At 42.6% G+C, this 15,000-nt stretch overlaps 1 protein-coding gene across 2 annotated transcripts in view; it reads left to right on the forward strand.

Moving 5' to 3' along the window:
• The window catches only part of tll1 (tolloid-like 1), an 86,916-nt gene that overhangs the window by 9,032 nt on the left and 62,884 nt on the right, over window positions 1–15,000 (forward strand). For both annotated transcript variants that reach the window (XM_061984070.1, XM_061984071.1), the window contains exon 2: window positions 1–275. This exon is cut by the window's left edge and continues 89 nt beyond it. In XM_061984070.1, coding sequence (XP_061840054.1) covers window positions 107–275 — 169 coding nt within the window. In that variant the 5' untranslated portion in view covers window positions 1–106. The remainder of the gene's footprint in view (window positions 276–15,000) is intronic.

Below are 15,000 nucleotides of genomic sequence, written 5' to 3' on the forward strand. Positions count from 1 at the left end.
CGGACAGCCTTCACCACCGTGAGCGACAACGAGTCGGTTTTACCGGAGAACACGTCCTAGAGACAACCAGGAGGAGCGGACCGGCAAGCGGCATACTATTTCTCAGATGGACCGCAGGACTTTGTCCGCCAAGATGCGCTGGATCACGCTGCTGCTGGCCGGGTGGACTTTTTGGGGCAAAGTGGTCTTCAGCGCGGACTATGACGATGCGGACTATGACTACTATGAGGACGAGAGAGCGGACACCATCGACTACAAGGACCCTTGTAAAGCTGGTGAGTCCACTTTACTAAAAAACAAAAAAATATTTATATATTTTTTTATCTTGCACTTTTGTGTACGTGCGCGTGCGTGTGCGTGCGTGCAAGGATGCCACCTTCCTCCAGTGTTGTCCCGCTGCACTTTCACCTTTGCACCTTGCTTCAACCGCCTAATGCACTTTTAAACACATTTTCTTACAAAAACAAAGCTGTCTCTCACTACCACGCAAACACATGTTTTAATTTATTCCCATAAATATTACAATCCAAAAAACACTTTTGCACATATATTAGTTAAATGTATTTATCACAGCTGCGCAAATGCGCACTTAACGTGCCTGGGTTGTGCGTAAAGCGTGCTGTAAATGCACCTAGTTTCATATTTAAAGCTTACATAAGCACATTTCTGTTCGTTATAAACAAACTCTTATCATGCCACCAAGTGAACTAGTACTTTTGCACCCTTCGTGTGTTAGGATTAAAATCGATTTATCACAGCTGCAAGGTGCTGCAAAGCTTAAAAATGCGCATTAATAGTACTTGAATTGTGCATAAAGTGTCCTTAAGACATAAAGTCTCTTTTTGATTGCTGCAGCAAAACATCCATCCATCCATCCATTTTCTACCGCTTATGCCCTTGGGATCGCGGGGGGCGCTGGAGCCTATCTCAGCTACAATCGGGCGGAAGGCGGGGTACACCCTGGACAAGTCGCCACCTCATCACAGGGCCAACACAGATAGACAGACAACATGCACACTCACATTCACACACTAGGGCCGATTTAGTGTTGCCAATCAACCTATCCCCAGGTGCATGTTTTTGGAGGTGGGAGGAAGCCGGAGTACCCGGAGGGAACCCACGCAGTCACGGGGAGAACATGCAAACTCCACACAGAAAGATCCCGAGCCCGGGATTGACGCTCTAACCCAGGGGTCCTCAAGTACAAATCTTGAAGGTCCACAAATGTTTTTTTTTAAACAGGCTGGGTCCGTTTATTATCGGTCAAGCTTATATAGTAGCAGGAGGTAGGTAGTTTAACATTTTCTTAAAATTAACAAAAATAAAATAAATATCCAATAAAATACATGAAATATTTTCTTTGAAACAAAAATAAATAAGAACTTTGAAAAAATGTGTCCTCTGCATTTGACCCATCCCTTGATCACCCCCTGGGAGGTGAGGGGAGCAGTGGGCAGCAGTGGCGCTGCGCCCGGGAATCATTTTTGGTGATTTAACCCCCAATTCCAAGCCTTGATGCTGAGTGCCAAGCAGGGAAGAATGCTGGTATGAGCTTTTAAACATAACCCGTTAACTGCTGCCAATCAAATGGTGAATAAGATACGCTTTAGGGTTCATATGTTTGTAAATCTGACTGTGATGAAGTCAGTGCCTCACCAGCCATCAACCTCACCGCACGTTACTGCTCTGTTGCTATTTGTTGTTGTGTCATAGATTTAACAAAAATCTTGCTTGATGTTTCATATGACTTTTTCAGCCTCGTGATTTCTTTTTTTTTCTTAGCTCTGAATCATGAAGAAATGTCTCTTCAAATTCGCGGTGCTCTTTCAGATAGTGACGTTTCAGATTTTCACTTTTCACCAGAGCAACAGTACTGTTGCATATTAGACACATTGATCTGGTACTTGCAGTAGGTAGGATGAAACATATTGCTCTGTCCATTCTTCCTTGAAACGTCGGTTTTCCCTGTCCACCTTTCTTTTACCAGCCTGAGCCAACTTGGAGCATGCCATTGTGATTTGATTCACATTCAGTGACTGACGAGTGAACAGTTAGCGAAGTAGCGATACGAGACAACTGTGTGCCTGCAGCGAAAGGTTCCATGCACTGTGCACTGCACATGTGTATGACCCAGGTGGCAACAGCCTATCAGCGTGTCGTGATAGAGATGACAACCTATACCCCGGAATTAGCCAATCAGAGTGGCATTCTCTCGCTCTCACTCCGTCTCTCTCTCTGAGAGAGAGAGAGAGAGAGAGAGAGAGAGAGAGAGAGAGAGACGGAGTGAGTGAGACACGAGAAGTGTAAACGAAACGTGGAGATATTTGATTAAAAACAACGAAGAACGTTGACTTGCGCTAGCGATAACTCACAGATGAATACAATTATTATATTTTTTTTATAATAATTATAATTATAATAATTATAATCTGTGGTGGGCTCTCCTATTTCTGGGGCTGAGGTTGCCGAGGTAGTTAAAAAGCTCCTCGGTGGCAAGGCCCCGGGGGTGGATGAGATCCGCCCGGAGTTCCTTAAGGCTCTGGATGTTGTGGGGCTGTCTTGGTTAACAAGACTCTGCAACATCGCATGGACATCGGGGGCGGTACCTCTGGATTGGCAGACCGGGGTGGTGGTTCCTCTCTTTAAGAAGGGGAACCGGAGGGTGTGTTCCAACTATCGTGGGATCACACTCCTCAGCCTTCCCGGTAAGGTCTATTCAGGTGTACTGGAGAGGAGGCTACGCCGGATAGTCGAACCTCGGATTCAGGAGGAACAGTGTGGTTTTCGTCCTGGTCGTGGAACTGTGGACCAGCTCTATACTCTCGGCAGGGTCCTTGAGGGTGCATGGGAGTTTGCCCAACCAGTCTACATGTGCTTTGTGGACTTGGAGAAGGCATTCGACCGTGTACCCCGGGAAATCCTGTGGGGAGTGCTCAGAGAGTATGGGGTAACGGACTGTCTTATTGTGGCGGTTCGCTCCCTGTATAATCAGTGTCAGAGCTTGGTCCGCATTGCCGGCAGTAAGTCGGACACGTTTCCAGTGAGGGTTGGACTCCGCCAAGGCTGCCCTTTGTCACCGATTCTGTTCATAACCTTTATGGACAGAATTTCTAGGCGCAGTCAGGGCGTTGAGGGTATCTGGTTTGGTGGCTGCAGGATTAGGTCTCTGCTATTTGCAGATGATGTGGTCCTGATGGCTTCCTCCGGCCAAGATCTTCAGCTCTCACTGGATCGGTTCGCAGCCGAGTGTGAAGCGACTGGGATGGGAATCAGCACCTCCAAGTCCGAGTCCATGGTTCTCTCCCGGAAAAGGGTGGAGTGCCATCTCCGGGTTGGGGAGGAGATCTTGCCCCAAGTGGAGGAGTTCAAGTACCTCGGAGTCTTGTTCACGAGTGGGGGAAGAGTGGATCGTGAGATCGACAGGCGGATCTGTGCGGCGTCATCAGTAATGCGGACGCTGTATCGATCCGTTGTGGTGAAGAAGGAGCTGAGCCGGAAGGCAAAGCTCTCGATTTACCGGTCGATCTACGTTCCCATCCTCACCTATGGTCATGAGCTTTGGGTCATGACCGAAAGGACAAGATCACGGGTACAAGCGGCCGAAATGAGTTTCCTCCGCCGAGTGGCGGGGCTCTCCCTTAGAGATAGGGTGAGAAGCTCTGTCATTCGAGGGGAGCTCAAAGTAAAGCCGCTGCTCCTCCACATCGAGAGGAGCCAGATGAGGTGGTTCGGGTATCTGGTCAGGATGCCACCCGAACGCCTCCCTAGGAAGGTGTTTCGGGCACGTCCGACCGGTAGGAGGCCACGGGGAAGACCCAGGACACGCTGGGAAGACTATGTCTCCCGGCTGGCCTGGGAACGCCTCGGGATCCCCCGGGAGGAGCTGGACGAAGTGGCTGGGGAGAGGGAAGTCTGGGCTTCCCTGCTTAAGCTGCTGTCCCCGCGACCCGACCTCGGATAAGCGGAAGTAGATGGATGGATGGATGGATAATTATAATAATTAAAAAAAAAAAAATTAAAAAAAAAATTTTTTTTTTTTTTTTTTTTTTTTACTATAATTCGTGCTGGGTCCGGACGGACACGTCGCTGGGTCCGGACATGGACCGCGGTCCGCCTGTTGAGGATCACTGCTCTAACCCCTCTTCCACCGTGCTGCCCGCAGCAAAACATATGTTTCCATAATAGCACACTACATTGTCCTTTAACAACACATTTGCACCTGTGGCAATTTTACAAATGACTTGTCCAGAGTCGGGACCCGGGGTGGACCGCTCGCCTGTGCATCGGTTGGGGACATCTCTGCGCTGCTGACCCGTCTCCGCTCGAGATGGTCTCCTGCTGGCCCCACTTTGGACTGGACTCTCACTATTATGTTAGATCCACTATGGACTGGACTTTCACAATATTATGCTAGACCCACTCGACGTCCATTGCATCCGGTCTCCCCTAGAGGGGGGGTCATCCACATATGTGGTCCTCTCCAAGGTTTCTCATAGTCATTCACATTGACATCCCACTGGGTTGTGAGTTTTTCCTTGCCCTTTTGTGGGCTCTGAACCGAGGATGTTGTATTGACTTTTTAAAGTTAAAGTAAAGTTAAAGTATCAATGATTGTCACACACACACTAGGTGCGAAACTATTCTCTGCATTTGACCCATCACCCTTGATCAGCCCCTGGGAGGTGAGGGGAGCAGTGGGCAGCAGCGGTGGCCGCGCCCGGGAATAATTTTTGGTGATTTTTTTTTTTTTATAAATGTTTTTATTAAATTTGACAGGTATTACAATATACAATAGAACAGTAGTCACATTTTCCCCTTTTTTTCCCACCCCACTTCCAAGAACAGCAACCCAACACATACCCCATACACACATAACCCCCCCCCCCCCCCCCCCCCCCAGGTCCTACATACAGTAAGTTAAAGGTACAGTCGTAAAATGGAAAATAATTAGTACATCACTTTCTTCTCAACATAGGCAGATAGTAAATATACACCCAGAATAAATATAAATAAAAAACAAAAAAACAAAAAGGAAGCTGGTTTATGAAAGGTGAACATTTTTGGTGATTTAACCCCCAATTTCAACCCTTGATGCTGAGTGTCAAGCAGGGAGGTAATGGGTCCCATTTTTATATTCTTTGGTATGACTCGGCCGGGGTTTGAACTCACAACCTACCAAACTCAGGGCGGACACTCTAACCACTAGGCCACTGAGTCGGTTGTGCAGCCCTTTGAGACACTTGTGATTTATCCATCCATCCATTTTCTACCGCTTATTCCCTTCGGGGTCGCGGGGGGAGCTGGAGCCTATCTCAGCTACAATCGGGCGGAAGGCGGGGTACACCCTGGACAAGTCGCCCCCTCACCACAGCACTTGTGATTTAGGGCTATATAAATAAACATTGATTGATTGATTGATGACATGGTAAATGGGTTATGCTTGTATAGCGCTTTTCTACCTTCAAGGTACTCAAAGCGCTTTAAAACACTATTTCCACATTCACCCATTCACACACACATTCACACACTGATGGCGGGAGCTGCCATGCAAGTCCCTAACCATGACCCGTCAGGAGCAAGGGTGAAGTGTCTTGCTCAAGGACACAACGGACGTGACTAGTATGGTAGAAGCCGGGGATCGAACCAGGAACACTCGGGTTGCTGGCTTGGCCACTCTCCGTCCCCAGATCACAGCTCAATGGGCATAGAAATACACCTTCAAAGTGCTCAAATTCGGCAAAGATTGTGCATAAAAATACATTTGCCTTCATTTAATTTAGTATTGCTTCTCCAAAACATATGTTTGCTTGTTTGCATTCCATATCTTGTGATATTGTGACATATATTTGATCAATAAGCATTTATGACAGCTGTGAGGTGCTGCAAAACGTAACAATATGACGCATTTTAAAGGTACATTTTGCTTTAATTTCGTTTTTTAAATCTTCTGCAAAACATATTTCTGTTTGTTTATAGCTCACTACAATGTCTTATAATGCATTGCACTAACACATTGTTACATTATTTGGGATAATATGCATGTATCTCAGTTACAATGTGCTCAAAAACCATGAAAATCCACCTTAAATGTGCTTAAAAGGCACCTTTTCCTTTATTTATTTGTATTGCTTCTCTAACCTACTCAGTGGCCTAGTGGTAAGAGTGTCCGCCCTGAGATCGGTAGGTTGTGAGTTCAAACCCCGGCCAAGTCATACCAAAGACTAAAAAAATGGGGCCCATTACTTCCCTGCTTGGCACTCAGCATCAAGGGTTGGAATTGGGCGTTAAATCACCAAAAATGATTCCCGGGGGCAGTCACCGCTGCTGCTCACTGCTCACCTCACCTCCCAGGGGGTGATCAAGGGTGATGGGTCAAATGCAGAGAATAATTTCGCCACACCTAGTGTGTGTGTGTGTGTGACAATCATTGGTATTTTATCTTTAATGTGTGTTTGTATAGCGCAGTGTTTTCAACCTTTCCTGAGCCAAGGTACATTTTTTTCAATGAAAAAATCCCGAGGCACACAACCAGCAGAAATCATTGAAAAATGAAACTCAGTAGCCGATATTGACAATAAAAAGTCTTTCTCGCAATTGTTGAATATGAATTCAAACCATAACCAAGCATGCATGACTATAGCTCTTGTCTCAAAGTAGGTGTACTGTCACCACCTGTCACATCACGCCGTGACTTATTTGGAGTTTTTTGGTGTTTTCCTGTGTGTTGTGTTTTAGTTCCTGTCTTGCGCTCCTATTTTGGTGACTTTTCCTTTTTTGTTGGTGTTTTCCATTAGCAGTTTCATGTCTTCCTTGAACGCTATTCCCCGCACCTGCTTTGTTTTCGCAATCAAGACTATTTAAGTTGTGCGGACGCTATCCTTCTTTGTGGGGACATTGTTGCTTGCCATGTCATGTACGGATGTACTTTGTGGACGCCGTCTGCTCCACACGCTGTAAGTCTTTGCTGTCGTCCAGCATTCTGTTTTTGTTTACTTTGCAGCCAGTTCAGTTTAACTTTCGTTTTGCGTCGCCATCCCTAGGCTTCAATGCCTTTTCTTAGCGGCACTCTCCTTTTATTTATTTTTGGTTTAAGTGTTGGACACCTTTTTACCTGCACGCTGCCTCCCGCATATTGTTCCCGACATCTACAAAGCAATTAGCTACCTGCTGCCACCTGCTGATATGGAAGAGTATTACACGGTTACTCTGCCGAGCTCTAGACAGCACCGACACTCAACAACGGCACATTTGCGGATTATAATTACTGGTTTGCAAAAAATATTTTTAACCCAATTAGGTGAAATTACATAATCTCCCACGGCACACCAGACTGTGTCTCACGGCACACCAGTGTGCCGCGGCACAGTGGTTGAAAAAACACTGATATAGCACATAGCATCCCATTTCTTGTCACATAGTGACATATTTGTATCAATAAGCATTTATCACTGCTGTAAAACGCTGGAAAAGTGGCGAAAATCCATCATAAAGTCCACAAGCATCTATTACAGGGGTCGGCAACCCGCGGCTCTAGAGCCGCATTTAGCACCGCCCTAGTGGCTCTCTGGAGCTTTTTAAAAAATGTATGAAAAATGGAAAAAGATGAGGGGGAAAAAATTATTTTTTGTTTTAATATGGTTTATGTAGGAGGACAAACATGACACAAGCCTCCCTAATTGTTACAAAGCACACTGTTTATATTAAACATGCTTCACTGATTCGAGTATTTGGCGAGCGCCGTTTTGTCCTACTAATTTTGGCGGTCCTTGAACTCACCGTAGTTTGTTTACATGTATAACTTTCTCCGACTTTCTAGGACGTGTTTTATGCCACTTCTTTTTCTGTCTCATTTTGTCCACCAAACTTTTAACGTTGTGCATGAAAGGTGAGTTTTGTTGATGTTATTGACTTGTGTGGAGTGCTAATCAGACATATTTGGTCACTGCATGACTAAGCTAATCGATGCTAACATGCTATTTAGGCTAGCTATATGTACATATTGCATCATTATGCCTCATTTGTAGCTATATTTGAGGTCATTTACTTTCCTTTAAGTCCTCTTAATTCAAGTTATATCTCATGACACACTATCTGTATGTAATATGGCTTTTAATTTTTTGCGGCTCCAGACAGATTTGTTTTTGTATTTTTGGTCCAATATGGCTCTTTCAACATTTTGGGTTGCCGACCCCTGATCTATTACAATGTATGCATACTGTACACATCCCTTTTTAAAGTGACAAGCGATACCAAATAACGCACCTGTTTATGTTTTGATGAATAAGCAATAATTACAGTTGTGCAAAAATAACGAAAATCATTAGTGAAAGTACTTAAAAAGTGTTTAAATGGCCTGTTTAAAGTGCCTACTGTTGCATTTTAAAATGTGTTTTGCATTTAATTAATCTGATTTCATCTTGGATTGACTTAAAAAGTGTTTGAAAACGTGTTACAGGCACATTTTCATATATTGTTTGTGTTTTGTTGCATAAAAGCATCCCCTTTTTAATGCAACACAGCAAAATGATTTTGTGTGAGGAGGAATATAAAGATGCTCCATAGCCTAAGATGTTGTGTGAGCGTGTGTGTGTGTGTGTGTGTGTGTGTCATGATGTTAAATCAACCATCAAGACAGATGAGAAACATCTGGACTGTACACAACCAAAACATGTGGGGATGCTCTCACACACTTTTAATGTCAGGCTGTGGAACATCACAAAGCCTCTCCATATTCTCTGTGTGCGTGTGTGTGTGTGTGTGTGTGTGTGTGTGTGTGTGTACTGTATTTACATCATAAATGAGGAAAAACAACCTTTTCGCTTCTTGTAAAAGAAATGGTCAGGCGTCCCAATACTTTTGCTCATTGTACTATATTAACAACATGTGAAATGATCAAGCATCGGCTGTAATAAAACCAAAGTTTTGCACATATTCCCATGTCGGGGTAATATAATACCATTTTGCGAGCGCAGTAACGTCAATAAAATGCAAAGATGAGGGGCGGCAACGTGCTAAAAGACAGCTGGGGACGTAAAGTGGGGCGGCTACGGGACTTGAAGGTAACCTCAGCGGGACAACAAGCAGCAAGAGTGTTACTTTTGGTCATCGTGACGAGAAAATCATTTTACAAACATTCTGGAGGCGGAGCTTGGAATCAATGGCTTGTCGCAGTGAGGTTAGCATGGATCAGACCTGGGTAAATTAAGGCCCGGGGGCCACATGCGGCCCGTTAAGCTTTTCAATCTGGCTCGCCGGACATTCCCAAATAATGTTTTTACATCTTTAAAGGGGAACATTATCACAATTTCAGAAGGGTTAAAACCATTAAAAATCAGTTCCCAGTGGCTTATTTTATTTTTCGAAGTTTTTTTCAAAATTTTACCCATCACGCAATATCCCTAAAAAAAGCTTCAAAGTGCCTGATTTTAACCATCGTTAAATTCCAGCGTCCATTTTCCTGTGACGTCACATAGTGATGCCAACACAAACAAACATGGCGCATAGAACAGCAAGCTATAGCGACATTAGCTCGGATTCAGACTCGGATTTCAGCGGCTTAAGCGATTCAACAGATTACGAATATATTGAAACGGATGATTGTAGTGTGGAGGCAGGTAGCGAAAACGAAATTGAAGAAGAAACTGAAGCTATTGAGCCATATCGGTTTGAACCGTATGCAAGCGAAACCGACGAAAACGACACGACAGCCAGCGACACGGGAGAAAGCGAGGATGAATTCGGCGATCGCCTTCTAACCAACGATTGGTATGTGTTTGTTTGGCATTAAAGGAAACTAACAACTATGAACTAGGTTTACAGCATATGAAATACATTTGGCAACAACATGCACTTTGAGAGTGCAGACAGCCCAATTTTCATCAATTAATATATTCTGTAGACATACCCTCATGTCAGCAGGCCAGGGAAGCTAGGGTCGATATTCTTCTCTTGATCATCTTCGGTGGCATAAGGGACGGTGTGAGCCAAGACATCCAGGGGGTTTAGCTCGCTCGTCTGCGGGAACAAACTGCCGCCATTGCTTGCCGTGCTACCGAGGTCCTTTGTCCCTTTGTCCCTGAATTGCTCACACACTCCGGCAGATTCAATGGGGGTCTGGAGGCAGATTTCTTTGACTTTATCGTTGGAAATGCATCTGCTTTGAGTGTCACAGGATATCCACACATTCTTGCCATCTCTGTCGTAGCATAGCTTTTGTCGGTAAAGTGTGCGGAACAAATGTCCAATTTCTTGCCACTTTCGCATCTTTGGGCCACTGGTGCAACTTGAATCCGTCCCTGTTCGTGTTGTTACACCCTCCGACAACACACCGACGAGGCATGATGTCTCCAAGGTACGGAAAACAGTCGAAAAAACGGAAAATAACAGCGCTGATTTGACTCGGTGTTTGAGAAAATGGCGGATTGCTTCCCGATGCTCCGAGAGCGAATACTAGAAAGGCGTTTAATTCGCCAAAATTCACCCATTTAGAGTTCGGAAATCGGTTAAAAAAATATATGGTCTTTTTTCTGCAACATCAAGGTATATATTGACGCTTACATAGGTCTGGTGATAATGTTCCCCTTTAATATGGAAACTGTAGCCGCCATTATGATGTGTAGTGATGTTTTCAAATTACCATAGGTCTTGAACTATACAAAGTATTTCAATGGTTGGAATCTGGGCTTTTGCATGATATACTAGTTACTATGGTCATCTAAGTCACAGCAGCTCAGACGAGGCACTGTCATGACGAGAGGGGTTTTTCGCAGCTTACTGCGAGGTTTGTTCTCCCAGGACGCAAACGGACTATTCCGGACAGGACTTGAAGTTAGGAACATATTTATTAATTCATTAATCCTACACAGGACAAAAGACAGGAACTAAAACAAAAGGAAAGCGTGCCGATTGCACGAGAGGCTAAGGAACATAAAACTTAACGCAGGAAACATACGCTAACACCTAGCCTGAACTATGGACATAGAACAAACAAAACTTACTGTGGCATGAAACAAATAACTAGCAAAAAACTTGGAATAGGACATGGAACGAGCAGCATGAACCAAGCATGAAACAAGCATGAAACTGTGGCATGAAACGAGCAATGACGCCAGGACGACTAACTGGCAAAGACAGGCTTAAATAATAGTCTCTTGATTAGAGCAGGTGCGTGTCCCGAACACATGAGGCAGGTGATACTAATAATGGTAACTAAACAAACAAGGGAGCGCAAACAGGAACTAAAAGAGTCCAAAACTAACAAAAACATAATCCAGACCACAGATCATGACAGGCCCCAAGCAGTGTGGGTGGGGAGCGTTTCCACAGAGTGTTTCCAGAGCGGCCAGCCTGAAATGCGAATGTCAGGGACAGACGCGGACGGAGATTTTTACTACAAAGTTCTGAAGCTTAGTGACATAATCAGATATATCAGACTCATATTTGCCAACCCTCCCGGATTTTCCGGGAGACTCCCGAAATTCAGCGCCTCTCCCGAAAACCTCCCGGGACAAATTTTCTCCCAAAAATCTCCCGAAATTCAGGCGGAGCTGGAGGCCATGCCCCCTCCAGCTCCATGCGGACCTGAATCCGCTTTCCCACAATATAAACAGCGTACCTGCCCAATCACGTTATAACTGTAGAATGATGGAGGGCGAGTTCTTGGTTTCTTATGTGGGTTTATTGTTAGGCAGTTTCATTAACGTCCTCCCAGCGCGGTAACAACACACAACAACAGCAGTCACGTTTTCGTCTACCGTAAAGCAGTTCGTCTGCCCTAAACAGCAATGTTGTGACACTCTTAAACAGGACAATACTGCCATCTAGTGCATTTGATGAAAGCACTTTTGTGCGTGCCACACAGCAATGCATCATCAGAGAGAGTGTTCAGCATGGTTAGAAAAATAGTGACAGAGAATAGAACAAGGATGGACAATTCAACCCTTAACTCAACAATGAGTAGATGAGTGTTATGTGTGTGTGTATGTGTAAATAAATGAACACTGAAATTCAAGTATTTCTTTTATTTATATATATATATATATATATATATATATATATATATATATATATATATATATATATATATATATATATATATATATATATATATAGGAGCTGGACGAAGTGGCTGGGGAGAGGGAAGTCTGGGCTTCCCTGCTTAGGCTGCTGCCCCCGCGACCCGACCTCGGATAAGCGGAAGAAGATGGATGGATGGATGGATATATATATATATATATATATATATATATATATATATATATATATATATATATATATAATAAAATAAATATATATTTATAGCTAGAATTCACTGAAAGTCAAGTATTTCTTATATATATATATCCATCCATCCATCCATCCATCCATTTTCTACCGCTTATTCCCTTCGAGGTCGCGGGGATATATATATATATATATATATATATATATATATATATATATATATATATATATATATATATATATATATATATATATATATGAAATACTTGACTTGGTGAATTCTAGCTGTAAATATACTCCTCCCATCTTAACCACGCCCCCCACCCCCACCCCGCCCCCCACCCCCCACCTCCCGAAATTGGAGGTCTCAAGGTTGGCAAGTATGATCAGATTGTAGATATTTTTTTTACCCCTCGCATTCATATTTCGCTTTGTTTGTTTGTTTGTTGTTGTTTGTTTTTGTTGCGTTTCGCTAGATTGTAAAATATGTTTATCGAGAGGGTGTGTGACGTTCATATGTTGTCAATAAGGGTGTAACGGTACACAAAAATGTCGGTTCGGTACGTAACTCGGTTTAGAGGTCAAGGATTCGGTTCATTTTCGGTACAGTAAGAAAACAACAAAATATACATTTTATGGTTATTTATTTACCAAAATTTGTAAACAATGGCTTTATCCTTTTAACATTGCTTTAAAATGGATGTGAGCCACCACTAGGCTGATCAGTGCAACAGCAGGCAGTCATGAATGCTAAGCATAACAATAACATACATATACACACAGGGTCCATTGCCAGGGTTAATGCGGTCAACATATATAAAATAAAAACTAAATAAGATAAGGCTCAGAATTGGTTTCTTAACAAAACCTTTCTACATATAAAGTGCAACATTTCCACATATAAAGTGCAACATTAAAGAGAATAGAAATAGAATAGAATAGAAAGTACTTTATTGATCCCTGGGGGAAATTCAGCGCCACAGTTCGCTCACAATAGACAGTAATAATAATAAATAATATAATATATATAATATATAAATAATATAAATAATAATAATAATAAACTGCTTCAAGTTGTTGCTCAGATTAAATAAAATGACAACATTGTTCTTCTACATACAAAAACTGCAACATTAAACAGTTTCAAGTCACCTCAGCCTCAGATTAATTTTTCTTTTTCCGCCCCAGCCTTTAACCCTGGTGACTTTCACTCAATCTTCATGTTTTTTGCCAGAAAAATCAGTTTATCCACATTGTCTGCAGAAAGAGCAGACCTGCTTGCAGTTAAAATGTCTCCAGCTGTGGAAAATACCCTTTGGCTGGGCACGGAGGTAGCAGGTATGGCGAGGTAGTGCCTGGCTAACTTGGCAGTAAGAGGATATATGGGCTCATTGTTCTTCCACCATAGAAGTGGGTCAAAATCTAGTTTTTAATGCAATATGGTCTTAAATTTGCTGCTATAAAAACATTTGTTATTTCTTTAGCCCTGCCTGACTCGCCGAGGAGAGGCTGCTTGAATGCGGTGGGAGCTGTGTTTGTTCGTCTTTCTCTTCGTTGAAGCGATGTTATCCATTGTTGTATCGCACCGCGAAGCCCAAATGTTCCCAAACGGGAGATCTTAACGAGGCAAGAGGGTCTTCCAGCTCTGCCTTTTGCATGTTGTAGTAGTTGCTAGCATGCCGTGTGTTGTGCCTCAGTGTGCATTGTTTACACAACGTGCGGTGCGCTACTTAATATGTCCGTGTGGTACACCTCCAAACCGAACCGAACCCAACCCCCCTTACCGAAACGGTTCAATACAAATACACGTACAGTTACACCCTTAGTTTTCAATATTCAGTGTTTTATCGTTCATAGTTAATATTGTAAATCCCACATTCTTTATTTCAATGTATATTCTGGGTGTCTCATTCAGTAATAAAAAGGAAAATTCCATTCCGTTTTTTTCAGGCGGTCTGTCATAACGTTTTTAGCTTTCAATCAGACATTATTGTGAGGTTTTGTATTAGTGTGCCTAAAAATCAGATATACTGGCCCCCAGACACATTTTTTTTTTCAGGAGTGGATGAAAACAGAAGGGAAGGAGTTGAAATAGGCAGAATGATGGTGCCTTCAAGACCAATTTCAAGAAAAGGAACTAAAAATGCTCACTATGTGTGTTCACTGCAATTTGGTGGAGAAGGATATGGAGGTTAATTTGTGTTTTTATTATGAAAGTGGTTTTTTTTTACACTGAATTTATGTAACTGAATTTTTTTGCATTTGAATTTTGTGAACTGAATGTTTTACATCAAATTGTGCTTGACAATTTCATTGGAATAAAATCAGTGTATAAAAATTCAGTGTAAAAAAATTAATTGTATAGAAATTCAGTGTATAAAAATTTTTACACTGAATTTTTTTACACACGCATTTTGCTAAAAAAAAAAAATAAATTCAATGAAATTGTCAGCTTAATTTGATGTCAAAAAATTCAGTTCACAAAATTCAAACGCAAAAAATTCAGTTACATAAATTCAGTATGGAAAAAAAAAAAGCTTTGTAATAAAGACACACTCCATAAAGGACTTCTCTGCCCCACAAAAAAAGGGAAAGAAACAAAAACAGACTCAAACGGTACTAAGGAAATAAAGCATTATGTCTGATTGGTCTGTAAGACAGTGTTGGATCACTGTTGCAATTTTTTATTTTTTTTTAAACAGGCAAAACACATACAATTGTCAATTATACATTAGTTATTTTTTTGGTTGCTGTGTTTTGGATTTTCCGCACTTTTGG

Source organism: Nerophis lumbriciformis, linkage group LG25 (assembly GCF_033978685.3).
Source record: "Nerophis lumbriciformis linkage group LG25, RoL_Nlum_v2.1, whole genome shotgun sequence".
Lineage (NCBI taxonomy): Eukaryota > Metazoa > Chordata > Actinopteri > Syngnathiformes > Syngnathidae > Nerophis > Nerophis lumbriciformis.